Source organism: Mobula hypostoma, chromosome 21, assembly GCF_963921235.1.
Source record: "Mobula hypostoma chromosome 21, sMobHyp1.1, whole genome shotgun sequence".
In the NCBI taxonomy this organism is placed as follows: domain Eukaryota; kingdom Metazoa; phylum Chordata; class Chondrichthyes; order Myliobatiformes; family Myliobatidae; genus Mobula; species Mobula hypostoma.
In genome coordinates, this window is record NC_086117.1 from 21183223 (window position 1) to 21204349 (window position 21127).

A 21127-nucleotide genomic window follows, 5' to 3' on the forward strand; every position below is an offset into this window, starting at 1 on the left:
ATGTCTGTGATAATTAACCTGATTCTGAAAGCCTGCCCTCCCCAGTGCAATCACCTATTGGAAAGCAGGTTTAACAGTTCCTACTCCATTAACTGATATAAACTAATTAACAGGTTAAGAATTCAGCATGGGCAGAACTTCATTTCCATAGCTTCATTTCAAACTATGGTCTGATTTACTCTTTGAATATTGCTGACACCATTTCAGCTCTATTACTCTGGGAATTTTACTTGCAGATTACATCCATCTCGAACACTGCAGTGCGGTTTCACATCGCTGATAAAGCACTTTTAACTACAAAGCAGAGGGGAAGATCCAAATAGATATCCCTCAAATGTGCCTTAAGTACAGACCTGACAGACTGACTTAGTGAAGTTATAATTTTGGGGCTTTATTTAAATAACGATCTTGCTCTGATCAAATCCAACCATCTGATATACAATCTTTAATCCTGAAGCAATTGAAAAGGAGATTAAACTACCATGAAAGGTGATACTGAATGCAAAAGTAGGCTTGGAACTCAACTAATTTTAACGTTAAATCTGCCATACCATTGTTCCTTCGTGCTGTGACCTGGACACTTGCCAGTCTGTATCACTGAAACAACCCATCACATACAGCTCTCACTTGATTTGCATTATACACAAGATTTGCATAGCTATCAGGTGCAGAGATATTTATAAACCACATAATAGCAACATGCTGCAGGTGACAGACATCTGATGGTGAAAATATCCAGCAAGTCAGGCAGCATCAGCGAAGACAGAAACTAATGAATTTTATAGGTCAATAAACTTTCAGCAGAACAATAGATGACAGATAAGACACATTTCAGATGAGGAAGGGGCTGAGGAAAGAATAAACAGAAACACTTACAATGAGACAAAAGATGAAAGGAGACAAACAGGATGATAGTGCAACGTGAAAGGCAATGATAACAGGTCAAGAACCACAAGTATACAAAATCACGAGTGGCATAGCTAAGGTGAATAATCATTCTTTTCCCAAGGATAGGAGAGACTAAAGAGGAGACAGATTTAAAGTTGGGGAAAGATTTAAGGGGTCTGTGTAGCAGGCATATGAGATGGGTACAATTACAATGTTTGAAAGACATTTAGACAGGTATGTGGATGGAAAATGCTTGGAGGGATATTGGCGAACAGGAGTAGCCCAGGCAGACAACTTGGCATGGATGAATTGAGCTGAAGGAGCTGTGTCCATGCAATACAACTAACTTTAAGGCCTGTTAAAAGAACAGCAGAATCATAACGAGACTGTTCTCAGTGTTCGAAGATCAGTCAGAGCTCTCACTCCCAATTGCTCTTCAGTTATGTGCATTTTTTGTTCAGGCTTGGGTCTGAACTTCTCTGGTGCCTCCTGATTCACAAAAACTCCTGTAATTACATATAAAAACATGTACTAATCTCAGCATCCCTTAAGAACTGTTCATATTTTTTAAAAACCTTTAACCTTTGTAAATATAATCTGGCACTTTCATATCTTACTGAGTTGCCACTTTCGAGTTTCATTTAACCAACATGGGAGAGTACCTCTTTCCATATGCTAGGCCATACACTGGAGATGGGGCAGGGTGTGTAACATGCAGCAACCAGTAAATTTATTTTGATAGCAGTCCATTTAAAGAGCAGTCACTGAACAGTATAATTAAGACTGATTGACAGGCATGCCCACTCTTCTTCTGACCAAATACAGCTTTTCATTTAAAAAAAGTGGTGGATTCTGGCAATCGAGAATGAAATGCTGGGAAGGTGCCACACCTATTGAGAGAAAGAGTTTACATCTTGATCATGGTGTGGTGTATAGATTGGGTGTTCAACAGACTAGTCAGTATACTATTCATAAATTTGAAGTTTAAAAAGTACTCTAAGTGTAGAGACTACAAATCATAAGTCATAAATAGAAGTTCTAAAAATGACAAGCTCTTGACACTTTATCAGAAACAGAAGAGGAACTTAGGCAGAGTATTTTCTTTCATAATCTGTGTCCCTGAAATGTTATCTGTCTGAATATCTAAATGTGGCTGGGGGTTAATTTTCCTCTGGTTATATTGCAATGATACATTTTGGGATACTTCACCACACTAAAATCAAAATTATAACAAGTCGCTGTGTGAAGAATTGTAGAAAAATATTGTGGCAAATATGCATAAACACAAAATAAATAAATCACAGAATAAATATTTGTTCAAAGATTCGTAGCGCTTTCCTCTTCAACTTCCCTGGAAGTAGGGATTTAGCCTGAAGTCTCATTCAATTTCCAACAGTTCAGTGCTTAATAGTGCAGTGGAACATTATTCTGAATTCTACCCATGTCTCTGGCATGCACTTTTTGATTCATGGATGGTGTTACCACTGATCCAAGGTCAACACAAGTCAGTTCTAAAATTGTAGGCAGTTTGTGGAAATAAAGCACCTCCAATTTTAAAAAGATTTACAAAAACACAATGAAACTGCAAAGACTTTTTCCCCTTTGAAATCCATGCAATTGAAAATGAAATCTCATGCTGAACCTATAAAGATTAGATAAAAACAAACAGCCCAAAAGTATGACAGTGACAAAAACAGTTTTCAAGTGTGTTACTTTTATTGAACACGTTAAATCTTGGCCAAATCTAGAAACAGCCCCAGAATTTAACAGTCATCTTGCTGGAGTAACAGTCCCATCAGTGCCATTTTCAGTAAGGCAGCTCTACCTAGACAATCTTTCCTAGAACTCAAAGGTGCAAATGTGTTGAAATGGCTCAGACATTTTACAGTGTAATTTAAAAATAACTATTTTTCACAAACCCGGTCAGGCAAATTGCATTTGTGCACAATGAATACCTTTCCCATCTTTAACCAGAGAAGTGTACAGAAACAAAACATTTCTTTCATCGTGATAAGCTTGTTAACACAAGCTTGAAGCCTTTATTGTTTGCTTTGGTGCAACAGGGTTTCTCTAATTACCTTTCTATTAAAGCTGCATTTCGTATTTGGATAGATCTGCTTCACAACTTCGAGGCAGGGTGAGCAAAATGAAAACAGATTCGCATGAGTGCTTTTGAAAGTTTTTCAAGACATGGGAAATGTTCCATAAAAATTGAATCCTCTTCCAAACAGTAGCACAAAATAGAAATAAAATTTCAGAATATTACATTAAACAAAGGTTTGTTTTAAAGCCTTTTCTGCAAAACAGTACTTCTGATAGTCCTTTAGTATTGCACTGGAGTGTCAGAAGGTTACAACAGACGATAATCTTGTTGCCACTCAGTCTTTTAAGTATTTTGTTTGACTGCTCTCTCGTGGCATTGCTCAGTCAGATATTGCACTATGGGCAGGGAAGAGGTTTTGGACGAGTCTGTTGAAACATACCTATAGAAGACATGCTCTGAGACCATGAAGGGTTTATGATTGATTCCCAAATAGAAAAGTTAATTATATTTTTGCTGATATGATGAACATTTTCATACTAACACATTTTTATACAGGTGTATTATTAGGGTCATTTAAATAAAAGAAAAAGGCAAGTTTTCAAATCAAACTTACTTTGATTAGAGGGACTGACTGCAGCACAAGGACAAAGTATTACTCAGTTCACAAGAGGCAGTTATTAAATAAAAGAACTGGTTTGGTTGGAGGTGTGGTGACAGGCGCCTCAGTAGAAACACAAGCTTAGTATTAAATAAAAATAGCTCGCAGGCTACTTCTCTACCCCATGCACTTTAAAGATTTTGGAGATCATTACTTTCCTGAATTGTTCCTTAAACCTGTTCATATTAATGATAGGGCAGTTTTTCAAATTATTCTTTGTGGAACATGGAATGAGATGCATGTTTGCTAATGGACTGCGTTCAATTGCTCACTCAGCCATGACAGTAGGCTTGCCTTGTGTCCACATGACAGGGAGGAACAAGGTTAATGATTAGTGAGGATTCCTGCTGAACTCACTTCAGCAGAGAATTGATGTCAAGTGGTAACAAGCATGCACCTGAAGCTTTCGATATTCAGCTCTGCACATGGATATTGGCCATGCGAGAAGATGCCAGCTGCCCAGAGAGGGTCAAAAGGGAGAAAAAATTGTCAAATAATTCAACAGCAAACTAATCTAAGTGATTAGATTTCACAGCATATCTTCTCTTAAGTCCTTCTTATTCAGCAGATCTAGAGATTTCTTAAGTCTGTCATCTTGGAAGTTTCCCTGTTCCAATGCATTTGAAAGCCACATTAAACAGATTTACGGTCACAATTTCAAGCTTTCATATCCTGACCATTCAAATCCTTAGGACACCAATTTTTTCATTACATCTATAGTACATTTAAAACTTTCAAATCAGTAATATTTGAGAGTCTTAAGTCAAAAGCATCTGCACCTTGTACTTTTGAAATGATAGAAGAATCACTAAAAAGTTTGTGTTTCACACATTAGTGATGTGAATGAAAGCTAACTGCAGTCTGATGCCTGCTAACACCTAGTACAGAATTCCAGCAGTTAAGGAATTGGACCAGTTTAAGGTCCCATTAGGGCTGTCAAAAATATGAAAGGTAATTTCAAAATATTTAAAAAAGTCTTTGTGAGTAGTGCTTCTTGATGCCAAATGAAATGCTATCATGCATACATATTCTCAAAAGGCTAGAAGTTCCCAACTGCTTGTAGGAATATAATGGTTCCCTAATGGAAATTACTGACAAATGATGGAAACAGACCTAGGCTTGATAATTAATATAGGCAAAATTGCTATCCTACTAAAGTTAAAGATTCCTGGAAGACAAAGTCCTTAGATACAGTATATACATGGGTTATCATCTAACACATGCATTTAATTTCATAAATGTCATCTATGATTTTTACTTTTTTAAAAAATTGTAGAGCAAAAAGAGAAGCATAAAACTGTGCACAACATTTTCACCTTCCTGACAAACCAGCATGTGAAATTTGATAAACTTTAAAGATATTAGTTGGTTCACATGCTTCACAAGTGCATGCAGAAAAAAGCACCCTTTTTCACAGCATGAGAAAATACTTCTCTTCTGAATCAGACTTGTGAAATTTGAGTGGTGAATTCAGAAAACTAAGTGGGACAATTTTTAGATCCTGTAAATGTCAGAATCAAAGAAGTCTTTCAACAGAATACTGACAGCAGCATTAGTCAGTAGTAGGACAGTTAGAAAATGCTAGTTCAGGTGATTCACAATAAACTTTCTCCTAATTTTTGTTATTTTTTGAAGTCCACAGAATGCTCCTTGCTTCTTCATTCTTCATCTGCCATGTCACTCCTGCCTCCATTCCTTCCAAAATTTTATCCTTAGTATTTAATGCCAGAAATTTGAAGCTGTTCAGTTTTAATTTTCATCCATGATTACTGTAGTTTAATTAGTGTAATTTCATTGTTTCTCTGCAGTTAACTGAAGAATTCTTGTTAAAAATCAGTTTTCTTACACTTGGGATTCAAGGATACAAAAACCCTCATGTCAAAACTCAGGTCACTAAATTTAGAGCTGCATTAATTCCACTTCAACTGTTGCTTTTTATCATCAGGCTAATACTACTCCCAATAATCAACTTTAAGAAATGACTGTAAGTTAATGTCTTTCTAAAACATTTCAGCATAACCACCAAAATACTTCAGCGCTATCAAATGTATTGTGATACTGATACATTTTTAAACCACCTACACCACAATTCATGATTACCAAGTGGCACTTGTTTTGATATTTTAAATTAATATTTCAAATTACTTGCTGTTTATGGATCAAATTATCATATCCATTCAGGCCCAACATAGTGAGGCACCATTTAAATTCAAAACTTTTGACAACAGGAATTTCTTGGAGACAAGGTGCTTGTAAGCCACTGAGCTACATAAAAGCTCCATCCAAACCAGAACACTCTCCCTTTTCAAAATGTAATACAAGACTGCTTGCCTCAGGTCAGTAAAAGGAGGCACATTTATAACAAAATAATTTCTTTGAAAAACACACTTCTCTGAAAAAATCCCCAGTGAACATGTGATTATTAAGCCCGAAAGGATAAAGTATGGGGCCAAATCACCTTCCTGAACAGTGTAGCCAGAAATGACAAACTAACTGTCTTCAGCAGTTCATGTATTTTTCAGATATACATCTTTTATGATTTGATTTCTATTATCTCATTGCTATTCAGTATTACAGAAAAGTTCAAGATTGTCAAAACAAAAGTCAAAGCAATAACAATTCCAACAAATTATCCTTTGGAAAAGTGAAGGTGCCTTGTTGATCCTAATGGTTGAACACAGGCACTGTGCAAATCTGAAACTGGAAAGCACGTACTTTATAGTTTGGAGGCAACTTGTTCCTCCAGATGAAACAGCTCTTCCTTTTCCATTGAACTGAATGCAAGCACAAAGGATTAAGGCATAACATTTACTTTGAAATTTTCAGTGTCTATACTTGGTGATATTTCTGACAATGCTGTTTCATCATTTACCCATTTTTTTTTAAAATGGCAAGTTCCACAAATTTTATCTCCAGAGATTAAGATTTTGTTATTGCGCTGGGCAACTCAGCTCAAGATCAACATCAGCAATTTAGTCTGAAACATGTATTTTTCATGCTGGGATTGTGGTGATGTTTGCAGTTGGCAAGGAGAAAGGGGAGAATTTAAAGAAATGAGTTACATCAGCTTTAGAGTTATCAACATCTTATAAAAGGAACTGCGATTGTTAAACCACTGTATCGATGGGAGGAAGCTGAAGTGAAGTGGATAACGGACAATTCCAACAAGCTCAAAGGAAAAGTTCCACACTGCTGAGTGCAAGTTCCTCTCCTTTGAGACTTTTAAAAAAATATGCAAATGGTTTATTCCAAAAGCAATTTGCTACTTGACTATTAAATTCAACTTGGCTGGAAAAAAAAACTCTCAATTCCAAGTTTGTGTGCTCATCCTATTCAAATAGAAGGGTGTATAGTTGAATTGTTTACCCACAGACTTTCCAAATGGAACCTTCAGGGCTTCTCAGCAGCTCATTTAATTCAGACTCACTGTATATTCACAATCACCGAATCAACAGTGCATACATGGCGCTATCCCAAGTAGAAATAGTGTCATTTTGAAAGATGAACACCAGAACAGAGGACTGGATAGCTTAATCACTCCAAGCAATTGAAGTGACAAGAGCAGGAAGATATCCGTCCCTTCTTCAATCTCTACTCCCAAGGGTGGGGGAGGGGTGTGGTGGGGCAAAAGAGAAGGGGGAAGAGAAGAAGTGGAGGCTGTGGCAGATTCTGACAGTTCGAAATGGAAGGATGAAACACTAGCTCAGTCTTTCCTCTCAAAAAGAGTGGCATTGAAAATATGACATTTTTGGAGCAGTGTTGTAGCAGCAACTGACTGGAAGTGCTCAATAAGATAAGGCTGAATAACACTGAAAAGGGCAACAGCTTTTAAAGTAACAGATGATCATATGCAGTGATTTTAAGTATTTTACAGGAAAGGAGCAGAGAAGTGAAGAAAATGTACTGGCCTGCCCCATGACTTTGAGTGATCTAACAACATGAACCTGGAGGGAGAAGGATCTTATTACATGTCAATGAACCACAAGCAAAAAAACCTGTATTCGGAAGAGACTTCAAGCAGTGATATCATTGCTATCCCCTTATGGAGAAATGACAAAGTCTTGTTTTAGTAATGCAAACAAAAGCTATGAATTAATCAACTTGCTTTTCAGAAATAAAAGTAGAGAGGCTATGAATATTACTATTTTAAGAAGATATTGGATTGATGAGAACTTTTGATAATTTACCATGTACAATAAAGTGCATCAAAACAGTGTAACCCAACATACAGTATTCAAGCTGTAAGGGTTATGTAGCCAAACTTTCAAATGGCACTTCTGCAATCTTTTGTTCAGGGAATGATCAATTTCATCAAAAGAAAAACAAAAATATTTTCCACTAAGTGCATTTAGCCAACAGTCATATTAACGGCATTGTTCACGCCAGTGCTACTTAAACAAAGTGAGGAGCTATTTGGAAAATTCACACATTGGTGAACAAATCTGTATTTATACGTAAATACTGTTAAGTCACTTAAATACTATGGGTGCTCTTTTACAATTAACAAAACAATCAGCAAAATATGATGAGATCATTCTTTCTTGGGAGAAAAAGTAAATCAAATGTCTAAGGCACATGGTTCCACATGTTTACAATCTAAGTAACATTTTATGACAATCTATGTCTTAAGCATGATCAATGTTCAGTCTTATCACATCATGCAAACACCCTACGCAACGTATTCGTATGCTCTTTTTAAGGTTCTGTTTGGCGTTCTTCCCCATCTCCCACAATCAACCCCAAAAGCAAGTACCTCCTGACTTCAAGGAATGATTGAAGGATTAAAGCCCAACCCGCGTTCCTGAAACAGCTGCCCTCTGAGAGGGTAAAAATGACCATAACGTTACCAGCAATCAGTGGAATCTTCAAGATTCATTCAGAGCCAAATGTCATTCAGTCACTCTTCTTACAGCATCACTTATAGCTATATATATATATTTATATATAAGTGTCTGAAAAAAATATAATCAGTCAGATTATACTAAATATTTGAACTCCAGCTAGCTAAGCTAGTGCACACTGTGGTAGTAACCTTGGCCATCATCGTTTTGAAAGAGCAGATATTGATACATGGATGACAACATTATTTTCTTTCAAATTCTACTTTTCAATCCCATCAAAGTTAGTGTGTTTTTAGGAGGTCAGTTCCATGTAAGAGTTTGTTAATGGACTAACAGTGCTAAAACAATCAGGATCAGATATATATATCAGCAATAAGGGTAATTTTCAAACCACCCTGCTGTTCCATAATTATGGTCTTCAGTGGGGAGAGACTACATCCTCGTGTCACCCCGACGAGTTGAATTAGAAACATCCATTTCACTGTTAAAAAGGTGTCTTCATTCCTTCATGGCAACTTGTATACAGGTAAGGTAAAAGTCATGTGTTCAGGCAACAGGTACAGGTCAGTGGCTTAATAACACTGCCAAATGTTGAGAGGGTTAGTATGCATGCAAGCCATTTCAATTAACATGATGCGCTTTCTTTTGACAGTGAAAACGTTCACACGGTCCCTGCGTATGCTCCATCCAGTTTTCGCATTGCTGTTTCAGATCTATTATTAGAAGAAGCTTCATCTTCATCGAAAGTGGAACCTGTGTTGGGTGTGTCAGAGGCCAAATTATTAGTGCCAGTGGCTTCTCTTATTACTGACTCTGCCATTTCAGTCTGTTCACAGGACTGGTTCGAGCTGGGGGACTCCACATCTATGCTTACAGGGTTTGTTCTTTCACTGAGTACAGTCCCAGGATCACTACGTTTTTCAGCTTGACTACTTTGCTCAAATGCCAGTCCAGTTCCATACAGCTCTGGGTCCAAGCTGTCTCCGCCACCAGCATCTCCAATAACGGTGCGGTACACTTCCATCCCATCAGGCAGCATCGATTTAATCTTGGGCAACCAGCGCTTGCGAACTCTTCGAGCATTAGTGCACATATCGGCAGCAATCACATTCATCTCGCTTTCTTTGAAATTGGGAGCAAAATTCTGACAATATACTGTTAAAATAGTAAAGAAATAGTGAATAAAAATGCAAAATATTATCCTCTAAAAACATTCTGTCTGCATAGAATCAGCAGTTTAGTTTAACATAAAATACCGAAACTTACAGGATTTAAAAAGTATGATTAAGGAAACAATTTAGCACGAGAAAAATAAAAATTGTTTTAAATACAGAATTCATTTGTTTGCGAACTCTGAACCCATACTATAACATGAAGGACTCCTTAATGCTTGCTAATGGGTTCCAAGTCAAAAGATGGCTTTCTAGTGCATAAAAATCACGTTTACTCAGTTCATTAGATTGCATCTTATCCACAAACTTAATAGTATCATTCGACAGGCATTCCATAGATAGAAAAGCATCCACTCTTTAAGGAAGGCGAAATACAGGAACTGTAAGCTGGTTAGCCAGACTTCAGTGATTGGTAAGATTTTAAAGTCCATTATTAAGGATGAAGTTTTGGGGTACGTGGAGCCACACGATAAAATAGGCAGAAGTTATATCATTTCCTTAAGGGGAGGTCTTGGCTGACAAATCTGTCTGAATTATTTGAGAAAATAACAGGCAAGGTAAACAAAGGAGTCAGTGGATGTAGTTTACTTGGATTTTCATAAGGCCTCTGACAAGGTTGCCACACATGAAGCTACTAAAATAGATGGGAGATCGTGGTTTTGCAGGAACGGTATTAGCATAGATAGAAGATTGACTGACTGGCAAAAGACACAGAGTGTGAATAAAGGGGGCCTTTTTTGGTTGGCTGCTGATGTTCTGGGATTGACATTGGGGCTACCACTTTTCACATGTTAATGACCTGGATGGTGGAATCGATGGCTTTGTGACAGTTTGTGGATGAGACAACGTGGAAGGTCAGGTAGTGTTGAGGAAGCAGGGAGTCTGCGGAGAACTTTGTCAGACTGGGAGAACTAGCAAAGCATACAGTGTCGGAGTATATTGTCACACACTTTGATGGCAGGAATAAAGGTGAAGACTATTTTCTAAATGCGGAGAAAATTTAGAAATCAGAGGTGCAAAGAGACATGGGAGTCCTCGTGTTACTGTAGTCAAACCTACAGACCTTACAAGTAGTAGAAAAAGAACCTGGGGTGGGGAAATTGAAGCATGTACAACAAAATAATTATCTAATTCTCGTTCTTTAAGTCAATATTAATGTAAATATTGTAAATACATATTATATTAAAATGTAAATATATCATGTAAATATATAAATAAAACCCTACAGCTTTGAGTACATTTCCTGCCTTCATTTTTAAGAATATTCATTTCATTTTAAGAATAATTTATTGACTGTTACTTACATTTCACTGCATTCAAGACCCTGCTATCCAAAGGCTTTCTACTGGGGTCACTAGTGGAGGAGCGAATTCCAGTCCCACAGCTATTTGCCAGTGTGTTGCTGCAAAATAATCAAAACCAACTGATTACCCTTAGAAGACCTAAAGTTTGCTGGCTAAGCAAACATGGAAAGGTTAAATCAGATGGCGTGGTCAGGAATCTGTTACTCACCGATCAAAGAATGAGGCAAGTAGGCGGCGGAGGAGAACCTTGTGTTTGACCCCAGCACACAGGTGACAGTTCATCAGTTGACCTCGGGTGATATAAACTCCAGAACCTGCCAAGAGAGAAATGCATTAAATCACTGTAGTCCATAGCTTTACTTGTGGTTGAATTGTTCCAGAAACAACTGACACAGATAATGTTCTACTGAAATGAAAGATTATCAGGATGTTTCATGGTATTCTATAGGAGAACTAATTACCTCAAATGAACTAAAATTTCTCGTTTTCTTTAAAAAGAGCAAAAAAACTCACTTAGGCACCTCTAAGTCGTACACAGTCAGATAACACACCATACAATTCCCTTGAAATACAATAACTGGGATAATGAGAGCTAGGAGTGGTATTCCCAAAGTAATAAGGCAGAATATGCTCCACCTTCATCCAACCTTGAATTTAATCCCCTTCAGAATCTGCCCTATGAGGTCAAGCCTCAAAATAGATAATGATAAGTTTACCCAATATCCATCATCACTTGCCTCAGGTAAAGTTAGCTACATAGGAGGCAAGGAGGCAGGAGTTGGGAGCGCCTCATGAATACAACAACCACCCAAATCAATATCCTGCACCCAATGATTACTGAAGGCCAGTCACCCGTAATCTATGAAATACGGTCATTAATAATGTTTCATTGTGATTGCTACCTCGCTAACTTAAAATCAACAGCAAGTGCCCCTTATTACTATCTAAACTTGCATCACTATAATTATATAATTAAAAAGTCCTCCAAACCATTGTGCACATCTACATGAAAAGCAGCTTGCTTCAAAGATCCTCGCCACCCAGGCCATGCTCTTTTATCGCTGCTGCCATTAGGTAGAAGGTATAGATGCCTCAGGACTCTCACCACCAGGCTCAAGAACAATCACTACCCCTCAACCATCAGGCCCTTGACCAAAAGAGGAAAACTATACTCATTCCCACAACCAATGATCTCACTTTAAGGACATTTTATCTTATTTCATTGTCTCAGTATTTATTGCTATTATTTATATTTGCATTTGCACTGTTTGTTGTTCATTGATCTTGTTTTATAAATTTGATAAGTATGCCTGCAGGAAAAAAGAATCTCAGGGTTGTATGTGGTGCTCTGATAATAAATTTTACTTTTAACTTTGAACTAACACTTAGTTCATTCTTATAGGATAGCTCAACTATTTCTCTCCCCATAAAATACAGAGAGGGGTGGAGTAGCAAGGGATAAAGAAGAGAATGGAGGTGTAAGAAACAACTGAAGAAAAGTACAATGCAGCACCACATCCAACACCCCACAGACTAACATAACAAGTAATGAGGAGCAAAATAGCTGGCGGACTGGCATCAGGAAGCTGGGATGGAGACTGGTCTTGGTGTTAGAAGAAGGGGGAAGAATGCAGGATGCAAATATCTGTCATGGACCAGACTCAAATAAGGGCCACAATTTGGATGCACTTGTAAAAAAAAAGCAGATAGGAATGCACAAGATAGTTCATTGTTAAGGCTGGCGTCAAAAACGCACATCCATTTGGAGGGTATCCAAGTTCTGGCAGTTGGTATGCTGAGCAAGGACACAGAGCTCCGTTCTGGATGCGATACATATTGTGGTAGGGACCAGCGAGTGTCATTTCCTTCACTCAGCACTTACTGGCTCAGAGGCCATATCAAATCTTTGTTTCTGTGCATTCTTGCTCTAACACAGCTGGATATCTGCCTAATCTGCAAGAGAAAGGTTTAAAGCTTTGAAGTAACAGCAATATGTCATAAGATAGCAGTTCAATGCCAGTCATAACTAAATGGAAATGTGGATGTCACAAGAGCAACTTGTGGTTGTCTTGGAGCAAACAGGTGCTGCACATTAACAGGCTGTTTTCCAGAAACAAGCAGAGATGTGCCACACAAGATAAATAACCTCCCGTTATAGGAGGTATGGCACATGGAAACTAGTCCCTTCTGCAGGAACACATTTCTCTCACCCTCCAATCCTTTTCATCATGAACAGGGTCTCGCGAAGGTTTGCAGAGCCAACACTGGGAACTAGAGACAACAGGGAGCAGACACAGGAGAATCAGCAGGGTTGGCACAGAAGCTGACTGCCAGTGCTTTGATGCAATATTGTCCACCTTAACCCAAGAGATCACTTAAATGTGGCTCAGACATTAACTACAAATAATTACAATAGGAGTCATTCTAAACCTGTTACTATTTGATTTTAAAAAGACAAGGTATAAATAAGTAAAGGTTATCAATAAACAAGAGATATTCTGCGGATGCTGGAAATCCAAGAAACACACAGAAAATGCTGGAGGAACTCAACAGGCCAGACTGCATCTATGGAAAAGAGTACAACTGGTGTTTCGGGTTGAAACCCTTTGGCAGGACTAGAGAAAAAAAGCTGAGGAGTAGATTTTAAAGGTCAGGAGCCATGATTCAAGTGTTCTCATTATGTTCCCTGTAAGTATTCATTTGAGTAGACAAAGACCAAGTCAGTAATTGGATGGGATTTCACCTTGAAAAATCTACAGCAGCAAGGGCCCGGTGTTAAACATCTGCTCAGGATGAATCTTGACAGAGACCATTGTACACGTTTCCTGAATAACTTAGCAAATGTATATTCCAGAAAAAGGTGGATGGTCTCATTTGCAACATTTCCTTCCACCTTAAGACCAGATTGCAGTAATGAGAATTCAGCATGTATGAGGGACCAGGCAGGGAAGGCCAAATAGATTTGGTGTTTGTCCCAGTGAAGCATTACGTCAAATGGCTTACTCTGCTCTAGGACCTATCACCTTTTTCTGAGGACTTGAGGACATTCACTGCACACCACTGCTCAAGTAACAACGGCGTTCCTTTAAAGGAATTCCAAAAGTGCTCTTAGCAAGAAGTGTTGAAGATTTGTGAATCAATAACTATGAAGCAATTGGAGTCAGCATTTTAAAATTGAGATTATTTGTGACTTTTAGAAGTTGGTGCTCCCATGCTCTCACTAACTTTTCCCTTCTTGTGGGTAGGGTGTGGTTTGGTAAGTTATCAAAGCAACCATTACATTCTGCATATAATATACACCACATCAATGAGAGCCAGTTGGCTTCCTTCAACATGAACGCCTTAAATTATCTTTCAATCAAGAGAAACGTTGAGACCTGGAATAAATGAAAGAGAATGGATGCAATTGCACAGTCGCGACAACTAGAAAACATTCCATTTAGTGAGTCCTTTACATGGTACTGGTGGGTGGGTCAGTTGAATCATGAGTTGACATATTTGTTATTTATATGCAAATGTAAAAATGTATTGGTGTGACTTGGTTTGCTAATTTAAAATATGCTAACAGGCTTTACAACCATTTAAAAAATGTAAACAAGATAACACAACATTGCAATTCAGATTAAATTAATAACCTATTCACTGCACATTTTCTTCCCCCCCAAAAAAAAACTTTGTTTAAAATTGCAATATTTCAAGAAGTGTTCCTCAACTTCATGTGTCAGAAAAGCATTTTTTTAAAATTAGTTTTTATGGCTTGGCATGTATGCTTTGTAGTATTTTTCCTTTATGTGGAATGTTTAACATCCACCAGGTCATAAATTCCATTACTGTTGAGGAGCCAACAGAGAAAATAAATGTAAAGCCTCCTTTAAGGTTAGAAATTTCACTACTGAAATCTATATCCATACAAGAAAAGCAAGAAAAAAGTTACGAGGAGTAAGGTGAAAGATTTGCAGGCAATTGAAAGTGTGCTACCCCAGAGATTCCTTGAATTAAGTAAAATCTCATCAACTGGATATTTAATAAACATCTACTACATCTATTCAGTATAGATGTTCAGTATTTAGCACTTTTTAAAATCTAACAATGTGATGTCTGTTGCACCTTTCAACTAGCTAAACTACAAGGGGATTTGAAACTTACTGTACTCTGTGCTCAAGCAACTGATTTAAATGACAAAATCAGATTACCGTATAACAATTAAAAATAATTATTCTAACACACTTCTACAACATGTTTAAAATTAATTATGAAAATGATTTTTGTACAACACACTCTAGTCTGAAGTGTTTTGATGCACTAAGCTTGCCTGGAATCAAGAGGTACAAGAGATCTAGACAAATACGGCCTAAAGATATTGCCCATGAACTTGCAGGTGCTTGCTAATTAGTATGAAAAGATATAAATAGCAATTATTCCAGCTTTCAAATGTTCACTTTGCTCTTGGAACCTTTTAAACTCAAAACAAAGTCAAGTACATTTTCATTTGCTTTTTTAACCTCTGTTGGATCATAATTTAATCCACTGAAACCAAAAAAGAATAGCACAAATATCGCACTAGGGTGATGCAGATCTATACTTGTATTGCACATAAATGATAATTTCTTAATTCCTCTTATCTTGAGTGGAATACAGACTAGGATTCTCATCTCCACTTGGTAGAAATACCTGTCCCTTGAAATAATCATTGGTAAAGGAAAGTTATGAATAAAAAAAAGTTAACCACCCAGTATACAAAAGTCAAAGAGTTGCCCAGGATTATTAGAATTTTGTATTCTTTGTGCAAACACAAAATAGTTATTTTTAGTTCTAGGAACCTTGTGCTGAAACTACGGTGATAAAATTTGCAGGAGAAACTCCACAAAATATTCAGAAACAGCCTCATGAGCCTGGATAAAAGGTTTGAAAGAATAACTTGCATTCATATCATATTTTTAATATGGAAAAGATTATCCTATGGAAACTCAGATTTAGACCCTACACCGTTAGGAGACTAAGTATGGGCAATTGAAATTCAGGTCAAGGTAGGTGCAGCTTATGCAGGGCAGGCAGAAAAATAAGTAGATTTCTGAAGGGAGTTCTAAAGCATTTTTGAACCACACTTTTTGACAACAGAAGGCATGGAAGTCAAAGTAAATTGAAGAAAAAGAACAAAGGACAAAGTTGAAAGAGTAACGAGAATTTAGAATCATTGTGCTCTTTTAGGGAAAGACTTTGATGGGCAATGGAGACCTGTGTGGATTCAAATGGAATGAAATCAGCCTCTTGCAGCCAAAGAGAACTACAAGTAGGACTGAGATGTTGAACCAAGCTCTAGTTTAGGCCACATAAATGACCAACTCAACTCTGGATTGGATTGAAAATCACTGCATTCACGTTAAGGGAAAAATAAATCTAGGATAAATTTCTGATCAATGTGGACCTTGCAATCACCATTCTCAGCAGTTCCATTTCTTGGATCTCTTCCTCATTTGGAACTCACATAAGTTTATAGCAGTTAGGAACAAAAACAAAAAACAAAAAAGGGCTCATTTGATAAAGCTAACTGATTACAGAAATGGCTATAGCATAAACAAACTTCCCAAAACTTAATTAGCAGTCTAATGATAGCTTATTTTTCAATAATTTACTGAGCCCTGTACCTTCTTCACAATTGACCAATCAAAGTTTTACATTCTTACCTGAGACGAGTTCTAATTTCTCACCAGGGTCACCCTCTGAGTAAAGCTTTGGGTGACATCTGTAACCAATCTGACTGATGAGGCTAGCAGGAAGTGCAACTAAATCACGACGAACAAGCACACAAGAGCGATTTTCTACCGTCATGTGGTTTGTTAACTGCCCAACTTTCTCTTGCGCTACAAGAAATAGAAATAAGCTGCAGGGTTAAAACTACAATACATGATAATAAAGCAGATAGGACATTCAATTTGTTCCACAAGTGGAATGGATGCAGAAGCATATTTAAGTTTGTTTTTCAATCACCTTGAAATACAAGAATGTTAAACAAACTGGAAAAAAGATATTCTTGAAGAAATCTTAATGAAAATTTGTAGTTAAATCCATTTGAGATTAATGATTAGGTATAAGCTGTTCTCAGTTTGATGATGGCATTCAACTTTATGTTCCATTGAGTCACATCCTGTCATTCACAAATAATTTTATGGTAAGCTGAAAGTTCAGGTTGAACACCTCTTGCTCAGATATTTTCTGCCAATGCTAAAAGTGTACTAAACTTAGTCTGCCAAACCAATAAATAGTTAGCTGAAGTCAGGGATTCTAAACCTGGGGTCCATGGACCCTTTAGTTAATGGTAGATGTTCATGGCATAAAAAATGCTTGGGAGCCCCTGGCTCAAGAGAACAATCCACTGACCACATTCATTCAGAAATTCAAGAACTGATTTTCTGAAATTACTGCAAATGTTTAGCCACAAATGAGCTGATTATTGAAAGACCAATATTGTGTAAAGCTATTTAGTGATGCTTATAGCACAGGAAACATTCAGCTATGTTTCCATTACCTGTATTACACGCAGCTCCCACAGCTTATTCTTTCCACTTCATGTACTTTTTCCTTAAAATCAAACTCAATTTTGTTTTGGCAGTAGTGGATATACATTTCAATTCCTTCCATTAAGGAATTTACTTTCACCCACCCAAACATTTCTAACATTGTTAATATATTTGACAAAACTCCTTGGGACAATTCCCTAACTGAGATGGTGATTAGAAGCTTAGTGAAAGAGATGGATTTTAAAGCAGCACTAAAAGAAGAGGGAAAATGAAATGTAGGGAGAGAGTTCCAGTTTTCTCAGCCTAGACTACTGGAAACTACAGACATGGAGCATAGGGTGTCAGAAACACAGGGGGAAAAAAAAATCAAATTTAAGCAGTGAGGAGCTGGAGGGTTGTAAAGATACTACAAAGGAGGTATGGGTAAAAATGTGAACAAAGATGCGCATTTCAGAATTGCATTGCTAAATTGGATCAAATGCCAACAAATCAAGGGGTAATGGATGGAGACCATACAAAGTAGGATAGAGGCCATAGACAACTAATGTGGTCATGGTTAATGATGGCAGATGGAAGGCCAGCAAGAAAACATTGGAACAGTTAAATCTGACAAAACCTAAATCCTGGATAAAAACTTCAACAGATTGGAGAGGTAAGGATAGCGGAAGGGATTAAGGAGGTGATTACAGAATTGTAATATTAGTAATATGGAATGAGATTACAAAATTAGCTCATGATCAGATAAAGTTTGCAAAATATGCCCTGAAGTTGGCTAGGAAATCACTCACTTTGGACAAATAACAAAATCTAAATTATAAAAACATCCACAAGAAAAAACCCTAGAAGGTTGTGGGAGCTGGGAACATTTTGTCTAAAGTACTACAGATATAGACAAGCATATCTATTGTCTTGACATACACCTGAAATGCCATGGACCAATAGCTGGAAAGGAGAATTAAACTGGATTGTGTTTTAAAAATCTGTCCTTAAGCCAATTTTTAATCATGCTCCTTTAACACATTTAATGCAGTCCTTAATTCTGCTGACCAGCTTTTTATGGATTTATGTCAGTGCTTTTTGAAATTTACCCACAGTGACATCTACCACATTCCCTCAGTAAACTTCTGTTATTCCTAAAAATTCATGTCAGTCAAATGTAATCCTTTTACAAATTATACTACTCCTTTACTAACTGAAACATCTCCACAACTAGAGATTTAATTGACAGATTTAATTTTTGGAAAAAGCAAATGCGGCATGCTGTCTCTGGAGAATTTGAAGGCTACAGTAAAATCATTCTGCAATCTCCATCTTTACCTGTCTCAACAATTCAAGCACCCAATCTAGACTAATTGACCTCATCAGGGGCACAACTGCCTAACAACCTTTGACTTCATTCCTTGCTTTTCCTTCCTGAGCTTCTACTGAGATTATGGCATCATGGCATCTCTTCATTGACAAATAGTTACAAAATATATTTTCCAGCTTTGCCTAAATTAGCTCACTTTCTCCTATAATCCACTTACTGCATGATGCAACAAAAACTTGAAATAGAGGACTTAAATTACTAAGTTGCCATTTTTAAGCTTTTTTTTCTCTAAAAAAATGCAACTTGAAGAAACTTCAAAAGAAAGGGAAAAAAGTCCTTTATTTAATTTGGATATTACCTTCTGATTAAATCCAGGGATGGCAACTAGCATTCTCAAAATAATTTTAAGAAATTGTGTGGTTCCCAATCTAATATTTTGCTTCCAAAGCCCAATGGGATCCAGACTGGCCACATGCAGTGCCAGCTATACGGGGGCTAGCAAGTATCTGTAATGCTTAGGATAAGTCCATCCTCTTTGTTTACAAATTTCTCTCACTGGCTTTTGAAGAGCTATTAGAAAAAACAGTAGAGGCACAGCAAATTCCTTTTAATTACCATTCTTGCCACAACACTGTCAGTCCCAGATGCTAATAATTTACCACTCCGATGATAACCTTGAAATTCTGTAGCAAGTTAACTGTGGATTGATGAAAACTTCATTAAGTCCAGTCTTTTGACTAAGACCTAGAATTTACTGGAACAGTGATTAAAGAAAAAGATTAAAGCTCATGCATTTTCTGGTGCATCAAGACCTCACAATCCACAGAAATGAAAAGATGCCTGTGAATTAGAAATAGTTTTTTCTCTATTTATCCAACTTGATCACAAATTACTATTGTTCATTGTTTACACCAAATTTGATTGGTTTATATCCAAATTGTTCTGGGTAGTCATTAGATCTCAGAATTCATCTTTAGCCTTCCTTTGTCACTGGCTGGGAGCAAACAGCTAGTTCTGAAACTTTCTGAGAATCGAAGACACCCCCAATTATCTAAGTTACTTCTAATTCTGCTCCAGTCTATAAATATCAAATTTTAAAAGAAAATTTTAATAAATTTTAATAAGTTTAATGAAATGCATGATTCCTTTATACTTTTAGGTTATTTTCCAACAATTGGTTCTGATATTTTGCTTAGGTCAAATGGAGGATTAAAGGAAAAGGAAAGCAACAAGATGGAACAGGTAGGTCAAAAACATGTTAACTACCAAATAGTTGTGTCAAATTGATCATCCATTGTTTCAACTTGTACCTGTATCTTAATCTCCATTTGCATGTGACTGCAGGAATAATTGTTTTATTTAGACCATGTAATTTGGTTTACATTTTTAGCCATTATACAAGAAAGTTATGTTTTAATCAGAACATGCAATTAGGCTGGATGCATTGCAAGGACATGTCTGATTAACTTTTTATTTCAATTATTTCAATGATAGATTATAAAGTCAGCACTGGAAGTTTGTTAAAAGCTTTATACAAATGATTACCATTTTTGAAATTTGCTATTAATTCTAAAATCCACAGCAGCTCATTCAGCATGAAATACTGAAGTGCATAGAAATTGGCAGTACTTGCACAATTTGAACCAAAAAATGTCATTGCATTTAATAAATTGCCTCTTTAGGTCAGGCTTTTCTAAGTTTTTGCCTGACTCTTAATAGATCAATATCAAAGTGTTTTAACTGAAACTGACCACAATGCATACAGTTCATATTTGGCAGAAATGCAGTATTTGGATTTTACGGTGGTAATCAATTTAATAACCACCTTTCCGTGTGGCTCTAAGTCAAAGCAAATACAATTAGGGACAATATACTCACGTGGATTGGGATTTGGTTTGATGGTTAGGCAGAAAGCAAAAAGGGCGATCAACTGAATTTTCAGGTCGGTAGGCTGCAGTTGGTTGGATACCACAGGATCAGTGCTTGGGGCTTAGCTTTTCATAATGTATAGACATGAAAATCTCACCTCCTCTCAACTGAGGTACCAAAGTACTGGTTTGTGAACCGTAGTTTTGATGGACTCTGGGTCAAGAACTCTTTGGGGCTTTGGCGCTTCTGCTGGCATGGGGGGGGGCATCAATGCTTTTGCTGCTGCTTGTGCAAAAGGAAGGGGGAGGGGTCTTTAAGTTTCTATCATTCATTCAATGAGGTTTCTTGTTTCGTGGATGTCCGAAGGGTACGAACTTCAGGTTGTATATTGTATACATACTCTGATATTAAATGAACCTTTGAATTTGAAGAGTGGGTGATTACAAAGATGATGGAATATAATGTGGAAAAAGTGGGGCAAACCAGATTGGTGTACATTAGAAAACTGAAGTATTTGTTAAGTG

The 21127-nt window shown here is 37.1% G+C and overlaps 1 protein-coding gene across 6 annotated transcripts in view; it reads right to left on the bottom strand.

Annotated features, from left to right (window-relative positions):
- Positions 1-2595: 2595 nt before the first annotated feature.
- The window catches only part of LOC134359854 (nucleus accumbens-associated protein 2-like), a 68719-nt gene continuing 50187 nt past the window's right edge, over positions 2596-21127 (bottom strand). For 5 of the 6 annotated variants that reach the window (XM_063073600.1, XM_063073597.1, XM_063073599.1 and 2 more), the window contains 4 exons: positions 16592-16768; positions 11116-11221; positions 10908-11005; positions 2596-9586 (listed from right to left, as the gene is read on the bottom strand). In XM_063073600.1, coding sequence (XP_062929670.1) covers positions 9093-9586; positions 10908-11005; positions 11116-11221; positions 16592-16768 — 875 coding nt within the window. In that variant the 3' untranslated portion in view covers positions 2596-9092. The remainder of the gene's footprint in view (positions 9587-10907; positions 11006-11115; positions 11222-16591; positions 16769-21127) is intronic. The other variant, XM_063073602.1, reaches the window with a different exon arrangement.